The sequence below is a fragment of the Boleophthalmus pectinirostris genome, unplaced genomic scaffold (assembly GCF_026225935.1).
Source record: "Boleophthalmus pectinirostris isolate CB_2022bp ecotype Guang Dong unplaced genomic scaffold, ASM2622593v1 HiC_scaffold_3, whole genome shotgun sequence".
Lineage (NCBI taxonomy): Eukaryota > Metazoa > Chordata > Actinopteri > Gobiiformes > Gobiidae > Boleophthalmus > Boleophthalmus pectinirostris.
In genome coordinates this window covers 31,979,799-32,001,058 of record NW_026571299.1, presented here as the reverse complement: position 1 = coordinate 32,001,058, position 21,260 = coordinate 31,979,799, and the positions used below count along the sequence as shown (strand labels likewise).

The 21,260-nt window shown below is 38.3% G+C and overlaps 2 protein-coding genes across 3 annotated transcripts in view; one reads left to right on the top strand and one right to left on the bottom strand.

Annotated features, from left to right (window-relative positions):
• znf362a (zinc finger protein 362a) overlaps nt 1-19,300 on the bottom strand; it is a 27,009-nt gene extending 7,709 nt beyond the window's left edge. The window contains exons 1-5 of one of the 2 annotated variants that reach the window (XM_020932254.2): nt 19,271-19,300; nt 6,819-7,088; nt 3,281-3,344; nt 2,214-2,451; nt 408-533 (exon numbers count right to left, since the gene is read on the bottom strand). In XM_020932254.2, coding sequence (XP_020787913.1) covers nt 408-533; nt 2,214-2,451; nt 3,281-3,343 — 427 coding nt within the window. In that variant the 5' untranslated portion in view covers nt 3,344; nt 6,819-7,088; nt 19,271-19,300. The remainder of the gene's footprint in view (nt 1-407; nt 534-2,213; nt 2,452-3,280; nt 3,345-6,818; nt 7,089-19,270) is intronic. The other variant, XM_055161035.1, reaches the window with a different exon arrangement.
• On the top strand, nt 14,396-21,260 carry LOC110166946 (uncharacterized). Its single transcript, XM_055160334.1, has 5 exons — nt 14,396-14,434; nt 15,980-16,210; nt 19,319-19,702; nt 19,781-19,920; nt 21,231-21,260. The coding sequence occupies exons 2-5, from the start codon at nt 16,060-16,062 to the stop codon at nt 21,258-21,260; spliced, it is 705 nt and encodes a 234-aa protein (XP_055016309.1). The 5' UTR covers nt 14,396-14,434; nt 15,980-16,059.

Below are 21,260 nucleotides of genomic sequence, written 5' to 3'. Positions count from 1 at the left end.
TATTTTCAAATATTTAACCTAAACAATTATTTTTTTAGCAATGATCTCCCTATGCATTTAGACCAAATCTGCAAAACAAGCAATTGTAACTGCATTGATGCCTTGATTTAATTGATTTCCCCAGTGGCTCCCTTTTCACTGCCTTATTTCTAAATATTTATTCATTTTAGTACAACTCTGCAAAAAAGATATAGAAATAAAATTAACGCACAACTATGTGATGATGTGTTTTCAGTATTGTAATAGTTTGCCACTGTTTTAACCAGTAGGATATATTACCATAAGCACATAAGCATCTGATTTGAATAGATGAGGCACCACACCTATGCAAAAGTGCACCTTCATACTGGTAGATTAAAAACAGTGCTGTTTTTAATCAGGAAGTGTTAACAGTACAAAATACTTACCTGATACGTGGTTGGTCCGTGAGGGGTGGTCTATGAGTTGTCTCAAATGCCAGTCCTCCCATAATCCTCTGGCTTTTATGGCCGACTTATCATCAAGGTTCAAATTCACATCTCCAAGAATACGCCCTGGAAAAGAATGTAAAAAGAACATATGTAGAAATTTTCTGAGAGTAAATAGACAATTTTATTCTTTAATCTGAGGTTTTAACACAATCGGACCACAAAGAACTGATTTAGTTGCAACTACAATAGGTGAGATGATTTGTACCCTCGAACAAGTCTTCACACATAAAATTACTGTCACAGACTAGCTAGTATTAGCCAACAGTTTTTCAGTTAGTCACTCTCTTTGTTGTAAATCGAACTCCTAAACAGGACCATGGATGCTTGTATTGATCACAGACTCCTGAAAATGTGTTGTTTAACTATTTTCTTGATTTCTTGAGTTAAGTCTTTTTTGTCTGTGCTAATGCATGCATCGTGCCACCATGGTAACTACTGATCATTCCACCACACACAAACATTCAGAACACCCCCAGCATGATTTCACAGCAAAGTATCAATATATAGCAACTTTATCAATTTGAGACCAGTATAAAGGAGGATCACATTTTCTACTTAGATAGGCTTCACATTTCTACTAGACAAAATAAATCACAATTAATCAAATATTTGAATAATTGTCTGCTAATTTAGTAATTTTGTTTTAATTATCTTAACTATACAGGATTAAAAACATTTTAAGGTCTAACCAGATTAATCACTGAACAAAATAAAGTTAGCTGCAACTGGCAATTTAGGCTACACTCATTACTCCTATTTGTTTTGCACATATTCTTTTTGATGTAACTGCACTATGTAACTTTTCTGGTGAAGGGTATTAAACTTATCTCCATGGAAACAAGCAGGTGAGTTAAAAGCTGTGGAGACTTTTTTTTTGGAAGCATTAAACATATCTCATATCTGAATATCATATAAAATATCTCATATCTGAGTAAGAGCAAGATAGATAACAGTATAATGTCATACTGTGAAACATCTCCATGGAGACAAACAGGTAGCATACAAGTTACATACATTTTAAAATTAAACTTTGTTTAGAGCACAAATTTGTATTATAATCAAACACATTTCTTCTTGACCACCTGGCTATGTCCATGGAGGTTTAATTGCTCAGGATGAAAATGAGAATTTCCCTTCCCAGAACAGCTTAACATATACAAATTCATTGTTTATGCATCTCCTCAGATAACAACAATGGATGTATGCAAAATAGATTTCAGAGCAAGACAGCCATATTTCCTAATAAAACCAGATGGATCCCCTTATTTGTTGCTTTATTTATTGTGGTCATGTTGACAGCTGAACATACCTAAGAATGACGTGAAAGAATCATCTTTACAGAGATATCTGGTGTCTGGCCATAAGACTTAATTCTCAGAATTACGTCTTTACATTGAGGGAATGTGGGGACATCTTGTGGTGACCAAGGCAATAGCCTTGGTCACCACAAGATGTCCCCACATTCCCTCAATCGATCCTGCAGTCTCAATACAAATCTACCTTCCTCTACTACTAGTACAAGACTTACCTAATTTTAGGTTTAAAATGTATTGGCACTGTAAAAAAACGTGTTATTAGTTACCACATAACTGGTCAGCCTTTGTTGTAGACGGGACTGTTGATATATCTACTTGTATAAATTAAGCTGTTCTAACGAAATGCTAAAGACTTGTTTTCTATTTCTGTGTACCCTCACAATGACACTTAGATTTCCCCTTGAGAGCGCTACAGCTGGAGCAGTACCTGTGACAGAGCTGGCAGCTGGGCGGGCATGCAGAGCAATGTCGGGCTGGGGGGCACCATGGCCAGGCAGGATGGGGGTCAGCGTCTGGCTCTTGGATGTTCCATGACCTTCGACCTGAGTGGGCGGAGACAGGAGAGGAGCCTGAGACGCTTCAGAGATGGGGGGCAGGTGAGGAGGCCGTGTCTTCTCTGCCATCAGCTGTTCCTTGATTTTATTGATCAAGACTAGGTTATCCAGCTGACACAAGAGAACAGCATTTGTGACAAGAACAGAACAGTTCACATTTTAACTTAACTTGGCAAACAAGTAACACAATATGTGTTTAGTAGATTATATGATATTCTTGTTGGATCTGTCCTCACTGGACTGGTAAGGTCACAACAAAATAAAATAAAATCTTGACTTTTTTGCCAAGTTTGTATGCAGTGCTGGCTCCCTCTACTGGTAAATATCATATCAAGATTATCCAATAGATTTTATGTGTGGTCTATAGTCAGGATATATTGCTTATATAAACAAAAATAAAATGGATGAATTGGATACATTTCAAAATTTTAATTATGATATTTGATTATCAGTCAAGACAGATTTACTATAGTGTACAGCAGACCTGGGCATTGTACAGCTCCCGGGCCACTCTGACCAGCCCATTTAAGATCATTTGGAATTACAAAATAAACATTTTATAATTTCACCTCATGCATGGAATAAAGCTGCATTGTTTGTTTTTTTTAAATGACATTTTAGTGCTTTAGTCATAACATGCAGTATACTCTTTCCAGTTTTACCAGCTTGTTAAAACAATGCTATTTACTGCTTTTTATAAAGAGATACAATTAATCTTATGCAGAATTGAGTTAAGCATTTTGGACGAGCCCTGCACAAATTTTTCTCTTTCTCATGTGGGCCCCATGGAAAAAATAATTGTCCACCCCTGGTGTACAGTGTACTTACTCCCCCATGTGAGTTATATGCAGTACTACACCCTTGTTTAGAAATAAAATCTCTAAATAAGTTAATCTAATGTTGAAAATGGACAATACTGGCTTTTACAAACTTTTCTCACCTGTCCATGAACTGCAGGAGGTGGAGGCCAGAAGTATGGACTGTTAAAGCGAGGTTCAGCCATTCTAATAAATAAAACAAAAGGAAAAACAGTTAAACAGATTAACATTTTCTTTACACATTTAAGACCCTTGCACATAGCTTGAGTCTTATGTGCAAGGATTTGTCCTTTTACAGAAGATTTTCAGCCGTATTAGTATCAAATAAAAATTACAATTTGAATGGTTGCACTTAGTAAATAACAGATTAAAATTATTTTTGTAATAAAATGTCCTTTGGTGAAAAATTAAGTTGTTGAGTTCAGAAAAAATTGAATTTTTTTTCAATATCTTCCATGATTGTTGATTGTCCTCTGTATGGATAGTTCCACAAATACAGAATGCTACAGGTATCATGGTGGCTTTTTACATTACCACTGCTCATAACTTCATGTGTAGATGTATTGTTGGTAATGAATGTGGTTAGAAAGCTGTGAACTCAAACAAGAGCTGACTATGCCTTAATTTCTTATAAGTATTCCCTTTTTGTCTTGTGACCATTTTCAAAGAAGTTCAGTGTTAGCTTCCCACTGTCAAAGGCTAGAGCACATAGACACGCTACATCACCATAAATCTAAGTGCAAAGAGGAAAGGTAGTGCAAAATGTGTAGAGTTAGCTGACAATGCTCCAGCTATTATCAGAAGAAACAGAAGTGATGTTAATCTATGGATGTCTACATTTTGTGGCATAAGGGGCCCCAGGCAGTTACTGCTTAAGTGCAGACCTCAGTGTACAGATGAAAAAGGACCAAGCACCAAAAACAGGTCAGTACATTTCAAACTACTTTCAAAGTACTTTCAAGATAAGCACAATTTGACTAACAGACAGTATGAATATTTCTTATACAAAAACAGATGTGTGCTATTTTTAAAAATTAGATGCTTTCAAAATTTAATGGCCAGAGACCACACCATAAAGAAGAATTATTCCCAAAAAACTATTGTAAATACAATATTGTTAAAAAGACATTAGGGTAAATACAGAATGAAACCGTTTTAATAGTTAAGTTTGTTTCTATAATGAGTCATATAAGTTCATAATTCAACTCTCTACATCTTAAATCTTATGTTGTTGATATAGTATGGTATTCACTGTGACAGGCTTACTTGCAAATGACTTTTGTTTGGCAGTGTTTACACATAGCAAATGTATTTTACCTCATTTAAAATATGATTCAGTCTTTCCTTGATTAAACTATTCACGTTATTAAAAAAAAAAGAAAAATCTACTTATATTAAGCTATTTTCTGATCGATGTTATAATGCTTTTTCCTCATCAGAAACATGCCTGGAGTTGTGTTTTGTTTTATTAACACACAAATCCTGCATATTTAGGTTGAGTTCTTCTCTCAAATAGAAAACACTGTTCCACCTTGTGATGCCATGTGTTAATACAGGAAGTGCTCGATTTAGTTTTTATATTCCATTTATTCCATGATTCACTAGAATCATTTGGATAATTTCAGCCCTTGAACTGTCTGAATAAAAGGTAAAAGGTAGCTGTTAACTTCCGCCTCATGACATCACAAGGTGGAACACACATTTTGAGCACTGGAGATGTGGACCAACTGATAATAAAGAGTTACTCAAACATGTGTGAACTCCATGTATGTTTTTGAAGAAGTAACAACATTATAACATGACTTAAAGCTCTCAAGAGTCAAACGCACTAACCTCCACTACTAGAACTGTTAGGACAATTCTATTATGTACTACTACCACAGACACAAGTGTTTATACATTAACTACTAGCACTAATTTGTGTGTTTAGAACTATTAAAATGCTGTACAATATCTGTCAGGTTACTTTTAGTCTCAGTCTCTAGTATTTTTAGTTGTGTTTTTTTTTCTATATATCAGTAAAGTCTTTAATCTAATTGCAGTTGCTTTATTTAAAATCAGGTCATTCTGTCTCTCTCTCCTTTTCTCTCCTTCAACTTATTTCGAGACATTTTTTCGATTGCGTTCTTTGGCACGCTGCACCATTCCTAAGTCTGTTTGGTTTAGCAGAGGCATAGCACAGTCCACGTGTGAGAGCCAAAAGAAACAAAAGTGATACCTCCAGGGGTACAGGCCCACAGTAAAGCCCACAGAATATTTCTCTTAAGCAGTCAGTCGGGATCGCTGTACTTCCTGGAGAGCTTTAGCCTAAAGAGAACCTGCAGGAGGCCGAGTGCAGGGCGATATGCAAAAATTGCGTTTTTATAGCGAGATCACATTTTGAATTTAATCACACCTCCAGAGTTATATTAGTGTCTTTATCTTGTCTTTAAGAGGTGACCAAATCTCCTTCTTCTAAGAGAAAACACTTGCCTATGGTTGGTTAATCCACCTGTCACTCACTCACAGCATGACACACACTGACCATAGGAGAAGTGGTTAGGGAAAAGTATTTTTTTAAGAAGAGTTGCATTAAACAGAGAATCGCCAAAATAGTATATCATCACAGTGATTGTATCAATATTTTTATCACTATTTCACTTGACCCTAGAGATATGTCTAGTAGAAATGACAGCCCCCAAAACATTAAGACGATATTCAGTTGAAAATTGTTATTGTCATCTCTCAGGACCATAGGGCTGCTGACCCCAGTGTAGGGCCCAAAGGTTTTTTAATGACTATGCACTGTCTACTTATGATAGCCTAATGTTACTATGATCATCACAAATAATGGTGAACATTGGGACCCAACTGTTTAAAATTGCCCCATTTTGCAGTGATTTATAATACTACAAACAGACACATATGTAGTAAGGTTAAATAGGCCTATTACTAGTTGTAATTGTGTAAGTAAACGTTTAATCTTCGTATAGCCTACATCTTTTATGAAATTGCATTGCCCCTTGTGGGTCTTGCTCGTTTACTGTTAAAAGCAACATCTCTTTATAAGTTAGACAGTGGAATAATGCAAATCCTTATTGAGGTTTAAGTTCATGTTAACTTTTGAGCCAGTGATTCTTATAACCCATTTAGGACTGTGCCGCTGCTGCTCTCTGTAACAGTGCGCCGCCTCTCCCACAAACCCAGACAGTTTATTAAAAAATTCAGACAAAAGGAAAACAAAAATGGCAGCCTGGTCTTATTTCTATAAGCTCTGGACGCCATTTTTTGCAGAGCCCAAATTTAGCTCATGTTATATCCCTCCAAGTCGACGTAAACGACACCATTGACCCGCATTGTGCCGTATTTGCATTACGCTACGGGTGATTGTTTACTTTGATGCAGGTTTGAATAGCCCGGCTAGAGGAGAGAAAAAAAGCGGACACTTCCTACAGCTATCAGCGCTATCGTCGCAGCATCCAAAAACGCACCGTCTCATGCGTGCACATTCATATACCCTGCTGGATTCGCTTTACATAGAAAACCATCTTTACGCTGCACTATACGCACATCATCAGTACTTTTGCACGACTTAAATAACCATAAATAAAAAAAATGCATGATCGTAAAGGGAAAGGAGAGGGATAGAAATTGTAAGATCGCACTGAGCTCAAATCCTACCTGAACCAGTCCGGGAAAGAGGTTTTTTTTTTTTTTTGTTTTTTTTTTTGATAATGGATGGATGAAGTCCCGTTGAGGCTGGATGGGTCGGACTCCAAGCCTTCCGGGTCGCCTGCTGTTCACTTCTGGGTGCTGCAGGCGACCACACAGAATTTAACCCATTTCTGCCGAGCGCGACTGTTGTAGTGTGTGCCGCTCTATGCAGAAGATGTGATGTGCTGTAGCCTCTTGCATGCGTACTGCGGCGTCAGATGGGCTGCACATGCACAACTAAATGGAAAAAAGAGGGAAGCGATCCGTCTTGAATTCTTGTTTTTTAAAGGGCCCATATATTTTCAGATGTGTTATTATGCTGTTTCCTCATCACAAACATACCTGAAGTTGTGTTTTGTTTCATGCACACATGTTTAATAACACAGAAAACACTCTGTTCCACCTTGTGATGTCATGCAGTAGCCTAATACAGGAAGTGCTCTACTATGTTTTTAAACTCCATACACCTTCACTAATCATCTGCATAATTTCAGACCTGGAATTACCAATTTGTACTGAACAAAAATTAAAAGGCAGCTGTTTACTTGAAAACTACCGCTGCATGAGATCACAAGATGGAACATTTTGAGTTTTGGAGATGTAGACAGATTAATTTAAAGGATTACTCATATATGTAGCATGAGTGAATGAAACAAAACACAACTCCAGGTATGTTTTTGATGAGGTAACAGCATAATAACATGACTTAAAGCTCACAAGAGGCAGTTTTGTGTAATTATAGGACCTTTAAGCGAGGAGGATTGTATTCAAGTTAGTTAATGTTTGCTAAATAATGATATAAAAGCTGTCCACAAGTAGTAGGCTTGTAATTTTACTCTAATTTTAATTTTACTCTAGGTCAAGGTGCACTTTCGAACATTTTCGCTTGCTTGTGTCTTGTCTGAAATGTTCCTCAATATGACATTAAATCCAACATTTATTTCAGGGTGATTTTATAGCGCTCCATAGATCTGGCCTGTAACTTGGACTGTTGGTACTACCTTCTTGTCTCCTGAGAAAGACACGTTTAATACCATACTTGAAGCAACATTTCAGGCAAAGCAATTACATCTCCATGGAGACAAGCAAACTGCAAATCTGAAAAGTTACAGAATCCATCTTTAATGTTGAGCAACTAAGTGTTACCCTTCTGAAAATGTGAATTTTCAGGAGGGTAAGATATAACCTATTTTAGCATCAGCTTGAGAGTGGCAGGACGGGAACTTGCAATGTGCTAACATGAACAAGAGAGGGCGCTGCTGCTACACACTGGAACAGCTCTAAATGGAATCACCTTCTACACCTTAGACCAGGCATGTCCAAACGGCCCTCAGACAAATCATGCCTTCCAGGTGAATTGGCCCAAATTACCTTGCATCAATTAAAAAAACTTTTTACTGCAAGTTTTTTTTTTGAAAATCTACCTTGATAAAGCTAATATTTAACATTTAGTGTGTGGTTTTAAGGATCGATAAAGACTGATGGCTCATTCTAATGTGCTTCATCTGTGTTTAAATATATGGTCCATGATGAAAAAAGTTTGGACACTCTTGCCTTAGACTGTCAATGATCCCTGGCAATAAGCCTTAAAACCAAATAAACAAGTCTATTCAAGTGACTTTAATCCCTGATAGAAAAGATGGAGAGAGCTTACTATTGCTGCCCCATGACAATACACTATTACAATACACTCATAACAGCATTTTATTTACAAAACAAACAACGTAAAGAAAGAATAACTAAATAACACTCAAATCAATCTAGGTGATTAGGACCCTATCTCTCTCACTTTCTAACACTTCGTCACTGTGTCTTTAATAGGCTTTGAACAATGAGATTTGGAGATAATCCTGACAGTGTGTAGTTGCACTTTTGTATCTTTGCAGAGCTTTCCAGCTGTCACCGAGATCCAAACTCACTCTGACAGTAGTTCCAGATATAAGCTCCAGAAGAGAAGCTGAACTGGTATCAAAAGGACAGTTAACTAAGAGTGCAAGTATCTGAAAATAGGGGACTAAACTGGGAACTAAACCTAGATTAGACCAGGACTAAACCAATAAAAAGTAAACAGTATGCATAAAGACTCATACCAGGCCCAAACCACTATGAACTCATGCACCCTTACACCAACTACACAGTAACTGGAATTGGAATTAAACTGGGACTAGACCAGGACTAAACCAGGACTAGAACAGGATCAAATCTAATCAGCATCAGGATTAAACTGAGCTAAAACCAAGACCAAACCTGGTTAAGTGTGAACACATTCTTGGAAATGAAAATGACTTGGAAAACTTCTAATAGGGAGTAATATAAAATGGAATAATATCAATGTTTTAAGTATAAGTGCCAATTTCTATGTAAGTCATACAAGTAATACAAATATAATATAGGCTACTACATATATACTGAGGAGGGGCAGTAAAATTCAGTGCAGAGATGAAAACCTCACCATCTAATATAAAACTCAGCTATAGAGGTAAATATATTATATATATATATATATGTATATATATGTATATATATATATATATATATATATATATATATATATATATATAGCTGTGCATGTGACAACTGATGATGTGCATACAGTTTCTTTCCATGGCACATTTGAACATGTCATTACATAATATTCAAATTACTTTTGATGGAAACAGCAAATGCAAAGTTCAGAAAGCTTATGCGGTGCTTAACATGTCTGAGGGTGTATTCTGTTCACACACATTTGCACACTCACAACATCAAAACCAAACCCTATCTAACCCTAACACTAAACTGGAACAAGATCCATATGTATGTAAAACAATTTTCTGATGTACTACTTTTTAATATTCACATGAATAGCTAAAAAAAATCCATTTCAGCACAAGAAAGGTCTTGAGTAACAAAATAGTGCGATTTATCTTTGGTTTGATTTTACAAAGTTAGATTTTATTGCCATCCAGCAATGTAACACATTTCCTGAATCATAGAAATCTAAATGACAAGAAAAACTAAAATTACAAAGAAAAACATGCATTTCATTGAGCTTTATACTCAGCTGTGAACAGTTTGGCTGCCATTTCTCACCAAAAATTTTAATAACCTTAAACCATAATCCTGTTCCTCTGACACTGACAATCATAGACTTGCCAAACAGGTCAATGCGGTTGTGAAATACATTTTGTAAAACCATGTTGATACATTACCATATTATGTTGTAACATCATGATTTAGCCAAAATTTAAATTTGAGCACATCATGCATGTTTTTATTTAATCACTTTTGGACTACTGCAGTGCACTTATTTCAAATGTTATTGTTTGTCTTTAAAGCTTTGAAAGGACTGGTCCCATAATGCATCTCTGTTGTCTTATTTATTTGTTTTTATACAGTTTATACCTGTTGGTCTATTTTGCTGTTTTTATTGTGGTAAATTGTGCTATAGAAATAAAGTGCACTGAATTTTATTAACATCTGTAAAACAACAATACAAATCTGTATTGTTGTATTTTATTGTATGTAATTCTTTTTCCTCATTTAACACCAATCTCTTGCTATTTTTGCTACTTATTTTGAATTTATTATTACCATTTATATTGTAGCGACCTACAAACTGTCGCAATGCTTTATGGAATTGTTTTTATTTGGGGCTAGTTATTGACAGGCAGTCATTTTCGGGGAGGAGCGTTCAGACCATGAGTTAGGCAGAAGAGTTTGAAACTTAACCCTGTACTGTTGCTATTTTGCCATTTCTGTTAAAGCTGAAATACAAGCCAACCTGTTCTCACGGTTTTCATTTCGTAACTGCCGTTACAATATATATGCTCTTTATTATTTTATTTAATGAGATGAGCTTCAGTGTCCAAATAATTTCCATTGTGGATCATTAAGTAATAGTAATAGGGTACTGGAGAGGAGAATCCGGCCGATAGTCGAACCTTGGATCCAGGAGGAGCAGTGTGGTTTTCGTCCTGGCCGTGGAACACTGGACCAGCTCTACACTCTCCATAGGGTGCTTGAGGGTTCATGGGAGTTTACCCAACCAGTCCACATGTTTTTTGTGGACTTGGAGAAGGCATTTGACCGTGTCCCTCGTGGTGTCCTGTGGGGGGTGCTCTGGGAGTATGGGGTCCGGGGCCCTTTGCTAAGGGCTGTCCGGTCCCTGTATGACCGGAGCAGGAGCTGTGTTCGCATTGCCGGCAGTAAGTCAGACCTGTTCCCGGTGCATGTTGGACTCCGCCAGGGCTGCCCTTTGTCACCGGTTCTGTTCATTGTATTTATGGACAGAATTTCTAGGCGCAGTCAGGGGCCGGAGGGGGGCCGGTTTGTGGACCACAGGATTTCATCCCTGCTGTTTGCAGATGATGTTGTCCTGTTGGCTTCATCGAACCAGGACCTGCAGTGTGCACTGAAGCGGTTTGCAGCCGAGTGTGAAGCGGCTGGGATGAAGATCAGCTCTTCTAAGTCTGAGGCCATGGTTCTCGATCGGAAAAAGGTGGCTTGCCCTCTCCGGGTGGGTGGAGAGTCCTTGAATCAAGTGGAGGAGTTCAAGTATCTCGGGGTCTTGTTCACGAGTGAGGGGAGGACGGAACGTGAGATTGACAGGCGGATCGGTGCAGCTTCGGCAGTGATGTGGTCGCTGTATCGGACCGTTGTGGTGAAGAGGGAGCTGAGCCGAAAGGCGAAGCTCTCGATTTACCGGTCAGTCTTCGTTCCTACTCTCACCTATGGTCATGAGCAGTGTTGGGAGTAACGCGTTATAAAAGTAACGAATTACAGTAATGCATTATTTTTTGCTGTAACGCAGTAATGTAAGGCATTACAGGGGAAAAAACTGTAATATTTTACTCGGTACAAATGTGAGTAACGCGCGTTACAATGTTTTTTTTTTACCTGGATTGAAGTGGTGTGTTTTTCTTCATACAAATTCGCTAAAATCACCTCGATATCAGCAGCGGTGAAACGCCGGACATGCGCCCTCATAGACCTTCAGGTAACCGCGGGCGAAAGGACTGACAAAGAACTCCACGCTGTTAAGACCTGGTTTAGACCTGGGTCAGTTCTGGTTTAGACCTGGTTTACACTCGTCCCTCCCTCTGTCGCAGTTCACTTTTCGCGGTCTCGCTGTTTCGCAGATTTTTTATTATATTTTTTTTTGTGCAATTTTGCATGCCTTTTTTTTTTGGACATTGTATGAATGCGTATTGCGTTCCTCCCGCTGCGTCCTGACTGGCCAAGGGACTCCTGTCTCCTGTACAGTACAGAATGTGTTCAGCTGCCAAATTTAAATACATGTTCAATCTGTATCAGTGTGATTCTGAAGTGCTGAACGGCTGCAAGTTTTCTCCCCGACGAAACTCACAACGTCGACGAAACGTTCTGCACCGACAAAGGCTCCTGCACTCGCACCCAAAAGGCAGAGGAAGATGCAAACCATCACACAAAAAGTTGGACTTCTGGACACGCTGAAGGAAGGTAGAAGTTACGCGCTGTAACAGATTCTTGCACCGGCTCGGGTACCTGCAAATAGTTGCTGAAATCAGGGCCGCGAGCCCGAGCAGCAGGGTCCATAAAGAGCGATCGGGTGACAGCCGCTCTTACCTCCATGAGGTGTGGAGCAGAGCCGCTCCTTTCTCCTGCGGTCACCTTCGAGCCCGTCCCGACAGCGAGTCCTGTTTTAGTCCTAGTTCAGTTCTGGTTTAGTCCTAGTTCACTTCTGGTTTAGTCCTGGTTTAGTCCGTGTCTGGGGTGAAGGAAGTCTGGGAGTCCCTGCTTAGGTTGCTGCCCCCGCGACCCGGCCCCAGATAAGCGGACGAAAATGGATGGATGGATCATTAAAGTTTGTCTAAGTTTAAGACAAACAGAAAAGTTACATAGTGTTGAGGAAAATAACCCTTTCCTCACGTGTTTGTTAGTTTCTACTTAGACCAAAAAAAATTACACTTGAAACAGAAATAAAGTCCAGATAATTTACTTATTCCAATATTAGAAAAGTCATACTTGTACAAGGAGTCTGTGCTGACATTCCCATGCGGAGACTGAATATTTACGCCTATACAATGCTTTTTATACGCAAACTATAGTGGGAGGTGACCATTGTTTAAGGCCAATTTACGGTCCAGCGTCAAATTGTCTGCGTCACGACGCAGAGAGTCTGTATCGACGCGTACCCTACGCAGGGCCTCTGCGTCGACCAACGTGCACCTCCGAAATTTTCTAACTACGCGTCAAAACGCCGCAGACAGCAGGGGAAGCGACGCAGACGATAAGAATTGTGATTGGTCCTCCGTACCACCGCTCTGTAGACATTTCCTGTCGGCTTTCCTTTCTTTCAGTATATATTGAGAAATAATGTGTTTAATGCAGCTTTGCTCAAATCTGTTTACGTTTTACAGAAACGAAACTTAAAACCGCATGGCTAACTTGCATAAACATAGCGCTCATAAAACAGCTCGCTCCTGGAGTCAGCTTCTGTCAGACTTAAAAAGAACACGACTCAGTGGAATATGCGTGTTCTTTCTGTGACAGAGGGATATTGTACTAATGGTGAGTCTGTTCTGTGCTTTTGTCGCGTTAGAATGGTTCATGTTAAAGTTTTCAGAGATAATACGTCTTCGGGTCATACACGCAGACCGTATATATGAACGGACAGATATCGTCGCCCCCTAGCGTGTTAGCAGTGAATTACTTCGCGGTGCACAGACCTCGACGCAGATCCATAAAGCAAAAACGACGGCGACAAGGTAATGGCGGCAGTGCGTAAATCCAAGTGCCTCTTCGTTGATGCACAGGCCAGCCAGACCTCTTGGCACGTCGCACAATCTTATCCGATTGTGACAAGAATCCTCCTGATTCATCTCACTCCCCTTACGGGAGCATCTTGCTGGTCTGATCAGGGTGATGAGTTGTGAGTCAGCATAAGTCCTTGCCCTATTTAGTTAATTGATTAGACATATAGATAGAACCAGAATATTTTGTACATGAACTGAACCTATCTCTGCATCCCTCATCTGTAATCTGGTCCCTGTATTCTGGGTCATTGTTTAGTGAATTCTAATAGTACAATAATAAAATATAGCAGTACATCAATAACTGTATAGCAGCACATCAGTTACATCATAGCAGTAGTTATACACCACTGTTACGTTTGGACACTTTTAGTTTTTTCCCTGTTTTCTTTTAGTTTTAGCTTAGTTTTGTTTTTGTAAATGAGTTACGTTTTTTTGTTCTCTTTTGTACTCATTTCCGGTAGGAGGCCTTAAATGCGCGAGCCTAGTTATTTATCCTAACAATAGTGCATCTTTAAATGTCATCTTTTCCCTTTGCCTTGTCACCTTCAGACCGAATCTAGGGGCTGTGTTGGCAGTTGGACTGGTTTTTGATGTCATTTGCTCAAACACACTGAGAGCCTCGCCCTGTTTGCCTGTAGCCGCTCAGCCCAGGTGCAGATGGGACAGTGGAGGGGTTGGGCCATGGGTGAGGGGGTGGAGCAGTAGGACAGGGGGCGGAGACTCACACATGAACTAACACGGCTACAACATCTGAGACACTATTGACATGCTGTTCTGAAGGCAACAGCACAAGGACAGGTAAGACAGGTAAGGCACATTTTTAGTCATTTGTCATTTTTTTCATTAGAAAATGATTTTGAATATGAATAGTCTTTGCATTAGGTAGTGGTAATAGTTGCAGTAGTGTTAGTAGTAGTATTTTAGGTTATTAATTCAAAGGCCAAACAACATTAAACATATATATTTTTATCAGTGCAACTGCTAGCAGTCAATATGTAATATTTTGGTACTTAGTTACTATTAAATACACATAAGTAATCAATATCTTTTCTACTATGGATAATTCGCCCTGTAGTAGTAGTATTTGTATTGCACTGTTTTCAAACATTGCAATAGGTAAGTTAAATAAATTAAATGTAAGTTACACAGTTGTGTTAGTTATTATAATGTTATTATTATAAGCAAAATTATCAATGAAAAAACTTGGCTCAATGTTGCTGGTTTTGGATCCAGCTATATGCATCTTAAAAAAATATATACATGATGTACTATACAATGCCAATTAATATTAGCATTAGCTACTATTATTTACTACTACTACTACTACTTTGCTGCTATTACAGATTACACAACACCACTGCAGATCTACGATGTATCCAAACAAATCTAAACTCGTCACCTTCTAAAGCACATTTTAGTTAATGCTGTATGTAAAATGTACTTAAATATCTTGTTACTTCCTCTGCCTGATCTTTGTTTGGCAGTATTAGTTGGTACAGGTAGTCAAAGCAGTACCATTGTGTAATTTGCATACAAAATCTCATGTGTCAAGATGTGGTGGTTGATCATGTTTTGTGTTTTAGTATTGTTATTACTGAAAGTCTATCATACGTAATATGCATGTTGACAGTGGAAGGTTTGCGCAGCTTTTAAGTCCAGGGTCCAGCAACAGTGTCAAGCAAACAATCTTGTGCAATAAAAGAATAAAAGGATTATTTTAACCAAAACTATGTAATCTGCATTCAGCTTTATACTATCTTCATTATAATATTTGATTTATGCATATGTCTGAGACTGCTACAAATGTTTAATGTTCAGCAAACAAAGCTTGGAAAATGTTTTGCAAAATATCACAAATCTATCTCATCTAACCGCAATAACAGTCATCTAACAATGACAACAAATGTATTTTTCTCTCAGTTGCTTGGATTAAGTACTGTCTATACATACGCAAGTAGTTGTATTAGCTAGTTTAGTTTAATTAAGCTTTAGCTTCTTCCCATATAGTTTTCATTGTACATAAGATTAGACTTGATTGAGTGACTAGCACTCTTGCCTCACAGCCTATGTGGGCCTTTCTATGCAGAGTTTGCATGTTTCTCCTGGTGTCTGGGTGAGTTTGCTCCAGACACTCCGGTTTTCCCCCATCAACCCACATCATGCACATTAGGTACAAATCCTAAGTGGTCCTCATCAAGCCTAGCCCAGGATCTGGAGATGGGTCCCAGACTGATGTACTTCAGCACCCACTGTTCTAGACAAGGATGGGTCAAATGCAGAGGACAATTATGTGTACCTTAACTTTATTTAGTTTACACTTAAATCTAATCTCCCTCACTCTTTGTTTTACAGATTCCTGAGCTGCTCTTTTGTCTTCGGGCCAAAGCATTTTCTCGGTGCGTCTCTATGTAGTTGCTGTGGAAGTGGTCATCATGGACTGCGTGCTAGAGGGAGCTACAGTGTTAAGCATCTGTAAACTGGTTTGTTCTCTGCCCTTTGTGCAATCCATGGTCACCTCAACCACCAGCCCCTTCAGCTTCTGTAGCATCTGCCTCCTGATTTTCACTGATGTAATCCTAACAGGTAAGGACCATAGGAAATACCCAAGTACAATATGGCTCTGGAAATCAACTTCTTGGATTCTTTTCAAAGACAATACAGTAGGAGATGTATTTACCTGGTTGACATCTTTCAGCTGCTAGCTGCAACTCTAGACAGCTCTGAAGATGGCTTGCAGCTAGCAGCTGAACCATGTCAACAAGGTAAATACATTTTCCACTGAACCCAAGAAGTGAATGTACAAAAGAAGAATTTTTTGTTTTTGTTTGTAGCTCTGAATGAGTTCTGGTGACTTCATGTGTTTTGATGAGACACAATAACAGTATGTGGTCAAACTTGCTTGTCAGTGCCTGAGCTTAGAAACTAATCAAGACTGGACCTGGTTTGTAGTTGGATGGGAGACTCATAAATATTTTGGAATAGCGTTTGACTCTGAAATAAAATTCAACATAAACACAGAAGCCATCATAAAAAATGTTAAATATTAATCTAGTTTTAAAGAAAGTGTCCAAATCTTTTATTGTTCCTTTAGTGATAGTTTTGTAACATTCTTTTGTATTTGCTTGTTTTAGAGAGGTTTACTCTTCTGAGCAACAGCTACAAAATGAAATGGCCTTTTAGGATGAATAAAGTTATCTGAACCTGACTAGGCTTTAGGCACAAGGCAATGAGCACTGAGTGAGTTGGCTACTTGTGGATTTCATGCATAAGGATTATTTTCTGATTTGAAGGATTCAGCATGGTAGGGATCCTATTGTTAGTAATTGAAATAAAGTCTATAACTCTATTTGTGAACTTGATGTGGACTGGACATGAATTTGACTTGGACTTGACTTGCATATAGGAAAGGCAAGTTTATTTGTATAGCACGATACACGAAGTAATTCAATGTGCTTTACAAAATACATTAAAATCACAATACAAATTAACAAAAAAATAAACAATCATCAAAACTAAAAGAGAATAGAGCAGAATAAAAACCTTTCAGTCATTTGCACACCTAAACAGAACTGTTTTGAATCTGGATTTAAACAATGTCAGAGTGCCTGTCTCACATCCTCAGACTGTTCCAGGTTTTAGCTGCATAAAACTGAAAGGCTTACTCCTCATGTTTACTCCTGACTCTGGGCACCAGCAGGAGACTGGCCCCTTAGGTCCTCAGAGTGAGAGATGGTTCATATGGTGCACAGGTGCACCGTTTACCATCCATCACTGCACACTTTACTCCCTGGTGAAGTGGCCCTCTCTCCACATCCACAGACAAACCCACTGGTTATTGTTCATTTAAACATATTTAATTCTTAAAACTCCATCCTACCTCAGCTCACTACTGCACATCCACAGCTCCAAATGCTCACTGTGCTCCAACAGATACATGACCCTGGTCATTCCTAAAGCCCGCACAGCTTTGGGCCGCTCCTCATTTCAGTTCTCTGCACCAAGTGACTTGAACCACCTTTATCATACTTTAATGCTTAGTTTGTTTTTACTACAGTTGACTTTTAAAAACTCCATCCAGAGTATTTTACAGGATCATTGCACATTCCCTTAACACTTTCATATCTTTAATCTGCAAATGTTTCACTGTCTCATGTCTCTATTCACTGTTTTATGTTATGGTTGATGTGTGAGTGTATTCTATTTGTGCTTCTGTTTTATTCTGCCTCTTGGCCAGGTCATTATTGTAAATGAGAACGTGTTCTCAACTGAGTTACCTGGTAAAATATTGAATAAATAAAAATAAATAATATGGCACTGACATGTCAGAATCAGGCTGCCATGTACTGCAGCTGTCTTACAGCTCTCGGGAGGGAGCAGTGAGCAGGCCATACTCTTGTCTACTGAAGACAAATGCATGGATAAGTCTCTTCAAGTCTATCAACTACAATATGGCTTTTAAAGTCCATTATTAACCCTTTCTAACCTGATTTGAAGGTTTTAGGGTGAGAGACCTAGTTCAGTCTGATCTGATCGTCTGGTCCATGTTCACCTGCTGCCAGTGAGATCGAGTGTATGTGAGTGTTGCCTGCCTACATGCTGCTGTTAAGTCAGTTAATATGCAGCCATAGAGGCTGAACAGGGGGACTTCTGGGGCACCACCAAGTCTGTGCATACGGCTGAAAGCATCTCAGTAAAATCATCAATACAACTTTGATAGTGCTTGAAGTTTGTATATAAATAAGTAGGAGTATGGGCCGTGATTATTTTAGCTCCATTTTAAAGGATACATACTCAAATGATGAAAACACCTCGAATAACAACCTGTAATGATCTAACTCATTGCACACCTTCTCTCTTTTTGTTTTCTCATGGCTAAGATTCAAATTTGAATTTGGGAGGAGATTGCTACACAGATAAAGTGCACATATAATTCACTATTTCCTGATCTATGTTAGAATATTTGTTTCCTCATTACAAACAAACCTGAGCTCTCCTCCCAAACTGAAAACAGTCCGTTCCAGCTTGAGATGTCATGTGGTAATACAGGAAGTACTCCACTGTGTTTTTAAAATCCATACACCTTCACCAGAATCAGTTAGATAATTTCAGACCTGGATTAAAAAAACTAACGAATTAACTAACTAATTAACTAACTTGAGATGTAGACTGCCACAGGGTTACTCAATCATGTGCGACTGAAACAAAACACAACTCAGGTGTCACCTACTTGTCTCCATGGTGACATGTACATTTAATGCCATACTGTGGAACATTAGACTTAGACTTAGACTTAGACAACATTTACTGATCCACAAGGGAAATTACTTGGACACAGCAGCTCACACATCACATAATATTATAATAACAAAGAGTAAAAAATATAAATGGTAATAATACATTAAAAATAAATTAGTAGCAATAAAAATATAGCAAGAGCAAGAGAGAGGGGTGTCAAATAGGCCTAATTATATAAATGTATATGTACAAGTAAAAATAGGATAGGACTTAGGGTTATGTATTACATAAGGGTGAATTGTTGTACAGTTGTATATAGTATGGTATGAATGTTTCAGGCAAAGCAACAACATCTCCACAGTAACAAGCAGGTCCAGGACCCTCCACCAGAAAAGTTATAAAGCTTACCTCTAAAACACTCCAGCTGACTTTACTAACTGTCATATTCTTCCACAGTTTTCTTCAGTTGCCTGCTGGTTTTGGAGCATTTCCAGATCATAATGCCTTTCACTGGTGACTACATCGCCTTGCGCTGCCTGCTCTTCATCTGTCACACATATGGCACAGTCTTCCTCCTGACTTTACCTGAAATTATCGTGGACACTTTCATCAGACATCTAGCAGAAAAAGAAACAAAGGAACAACAAAATTCCATGCAAAACAATGCTGCTGAATGTTCAGACAAAACGGGAAAAAAGCCAACTTTGCTTTACTACATTACTGCATACATCTTTTGCTTGTCTATTTGGATATTCGTGGCTCTTAACACCAGACTGAAGTTTAATTTGGAGGAAATGTGGGCAGAAGCATGTTTATACACCACCAAATCTCTTTTCACATGTTTGCCTAACATTCACAGCCCAATGATGAGGGTCCTACCACCTTACTGGATTATGGTGTTGTTGTATTTTTCCATAGCTCTTGCTGTATGCTCTTTCCTACTATGGAGAAAATACACTGAACTAGCAACTCCAGATGTTGACACCAGCGAGGCACAATGCACCTGTACAATCCAGATGTATGACAAACGTGATGTTGGACTCTCCCCTGAATGCACAGTAAAAAACACTGAAAAGCAAGATCATAATAGTACTGAGAAAGTAGTACATTTAGAATTACCAGAAGAAAGAAAAGTGCAAAATGGCAGTAGCCCGAGGACAGACTTAATGATAGGGGTCGTGTGCATACTCGCCATGTTCGTGCTTCCTCTTTACTTCACAGTAAATATTCATCTCATCATTCTGCTGGATAAAACAACAGAGAGAAGTATCAAGTATTTTGGGTTTTCAAGATGTGTTACAGTGCACAATCACATGGACACTATTTAAAGAAAATCTATTTGGACTCACTATTTTAAAAAATACTACAGTTGTAAGTTAACCTTGGTTACCAGTGCCTTAACATGCATAGTGAGGCTTCAGATCAGAGTGATTCATTTTAGGTTTAAACCAACTGGATTTCAGCAACAAAATGAGAGACTTGTGTGAGGCTCATTCCGCTTTTTGATTGGTTATCATTTTTAGAACCAAAACAAATATAAATGAATATAAAGAATAGAATAAATCTGTGATACAACTGTGATAAATAAGTTATATTTGAATGTATTTACCTTATAATTGGTGATACAGATAGGTAATATATTGCTCCTTGCAGCTGATGTCATCAACATTCCCTAAGGGTGTGATGCTAACTGTAGGCTCTGCTCTGTCTATTCCAAACTTTATACACAATCTGACAGGAAAGAATTTACATAGTTGGAACTATAACAATGATTTTTACTGTTAAACAAGTCACTCTAAAGTAACATTGCAGTCACAAGCTACGTAACATAGCCAACAGTTTTTTTTTTCAGTTAGTCAATCTCACCTTTGTTGTTGAAAATCAAACACCTAAACAGAACCATGAACACTCATATTGTTCACAGGCTCCTGAAAATGTGGTTTAGATCTTTTGGTATTTTTGAGTTTTCAGACCATTTAAAATTTTGTTGCTCAGTGTTTGTGTCACCATGGTAATTGGTGAACATTTTGCCATACACATACATGTAGAACAGCTCAAGTAAAATAGATTATTAACATGAACTGTAAAATCATACTCTTCTATACTATTAATTTAGAGATGGATTTGTTGACATTATAACAAACTTACAAGGCGCCTTTGTGGACACATGGACTGATTTGCATTTTACTAAAAGCACAACAAAGCCAAAGCCAAATACTTTTCAACATGAGATGATCCTTGGGGTCTGTTTATCTTAAATGGCAGCCAAGTCACACCTTGACATGAACTAAGTATTTCTTTTCATAGCCTCTAGGAGTTGTGGGCTGAGTACTGGAGCCTGTATCTGAGTAACATCTTTGTCCTTTAGCTAGACACACCCAAACTGTGGCCAGTGTAA